Source organism: Hyaloscypha bicolor, assembly GCF_002865645.1.
Source record: "Hyaloscypha bicolor E unplaced genomic scaffold K444scaffold_83, whole genome shotgun sequence".
Classification (NCBI taxonomy): domain Eukaryota; kingdom Fungi; phylum Ascomycota; class Leotiomycetes; order Helotiales; family Hyaloscyphaceae; genus Hyaloscypha; species Hyaloscypha bicolor.
Window position 1 is genome coordinate 188,452 of NW_020194585.1, and position 1,884 is coordinate 190,335.

The window sequence follows — 1,884 nt, forward strand, 5'->3', positions numbered from 1 at the left end:
GAAGAATCAATACCCTTGCGTTTCGTAACCTAGGTCAGAAGCGAGGGTATTGTGGTGCCAATAAATATTAAAGAGTAAGGTAGGGGGCGGGGTTCTTGCATTGCACGGGACACATGGAGGGGTTGGTGTCCAGGTGAGGCAAGCGCATCCAACTAAACAACCTCCATCTTTAAAGTTTCCAGGTTGAATCTGCCACAGCTTTCGTTTTTCTCTGACATTATACGACAGCCTCAATTGCAGAGAAGCATGACTCCGACGACGGCTCATAAATGATCAAGCTCATCAAAGTTAATTCACTTGTTCGGTCTAGTAAACAGTCTGCCGCTAACTTCACTCCTTTCCACGCGCTTCAAACCCTCAACTACATCCCCGAATGGTATCTCCTCAAGTACAGGCACGATTAAGCCCTTTGAGATCAACTCAAGAACCTGACCAAACTCCGCTATACTAGCGCCAAGTGAGCCATGGATTTGAATCCTGCGAGTCACAATCGCCAGAGTTGACAACTCCACTCTCGGTGTACCCATACCAACAAGTACAACACGGCCTCCGGCTTTTACGGCTTTCACAGCTTCTGCAGTTGTAGTGCCAACACCTGCAAAGTCCACTATCACATCAAATCTTATATGAGCAGCATCAGCAAGGTTTGTAAAGCACGCTGTTGCCCCTTGCCTCATAGCTTCATCAAACTTCGTCCTATCAATGTCAACTCCATAAACCGTAGCTCCTTGAAGCGCGGCTACTCTAGCGCCATTCAACCCAACTCCCCCAAGTCCAACAATTCCCACGGTTTTAGTGGCATCTGCCTCCGCTTCTGCCACAACTGCGTGATACGCCGTCAAGATAGAATCGCCCGCCACAGCTGCTTGAGCAAAGCTCACATTCTGAGGCATAGGCACGACAAATCTACCAGCAACCGCAATCTTCTCTGCGTATCCCCCGTCAAAACCCATACCGACCGCATTGTCCCAATCTGGTTCCTCTGTCGAATGACCTGGTAGGCTGACTGCGACCCTGTCTCCTACTTTGAAGTTTGTCACTCCTGGTCCGATAACACAGACTATCCCTGCCACCTCGTGGCCGAGAGTGATGGGTCGCTTTCTTATCCATTCGTTCACATGACCATTGATGATATGGCAGTCGGTGTGACACAACCCTGCGGCTTGCACCGTTAGGATGACTTCTCCAGCTCGGGGTGTAGGTATTGGGACGTCGTGAAGCTGGAGACCAGCTGCGGAATCTTCGAATTGGTAGGCTTTCATGCTGTATAATCTCTAGGGAGAATGGAGGATATCGTTAACGTTTAACTCGGCGAGGGAGGCGTGCTCCATATATATGCGGTTTCCTGAACTCTAATTCCCGCCGGCAATCCCCCATAAAGCCCTCCTCCCCGCTAGTTCGCGCCATAGCTTGCATCACGTAGTGTCAAGCACACGTATGAGTAGGGCATACTACGGGGTTGTGAAATGGATAAGATATATATTAATCGATGGAGATAGAACCCAAGCTGACCCCGCACTCTCGGTGCCCAACTGAGAGAGCCGTAGTATTGTCACGTGACACCACACCGACAGCTTTTTGTTGGATTTTTAGGTGACTAAGGCCCCCGTAAGCTGAATCATCAGCTGAACAGGAGCTGTAGCCCGGCTGTTCAGCCTGTAGAGCTGGAATTTGCAGGTGGTTTAGCTCTGTAATTCAGCTGTTGGAGACACCGAAGGGGAGCCTAATTCAGGGGTGTGATCAGGCTGTCAGTTTGTAACGGATGACGCAAAGACCTCAGGTGCCGGAAAGTGGAGAGGCCTGTAATCAACCAGTAATCGCGGCTGCCCTGGTTTGCTGCACATCGGATGTGTAACAAAATATTTCATCGATTCTCGGGTTGCA

The 1,884-nt window shown here is 50.0% G+C and overlaps 1 protein-coding gene across 1 annotated transcript; it reads right to left on the reverse strand.

The window, feature by feature from the left end:
• Positions 1–222: 222 nt before the first annotated feature.
• K444DRAFT_613130 (GroES-like protein) lies at positions 223–1,421 on the reverse strand. Its single transcript, XM_024880288.1, has one exon. The coding sequence runs from the start codon at positions 1,260–1,262 to the stop codon at positions 294–296; it is 969 nt and encodes a 322-aa protein (XP_024736434.1). The 5' UTR covers positions 1,263–1,421; the 3' UTR covers positions 223–293.
• Positions 1,422–1,884: the final 463 nt, after the last annotated feature.

Bases quoted from the DNA above. Each gene is read 5' to 3' on its own strand.
- K444DRAFT_613130 (XM_024880288.1), bottom strand. From the start codon at position 1,262: ATGAAAGCCTACCAATTCGAAGATTCCGCAGCTGGTCTCCAGCTTCAC.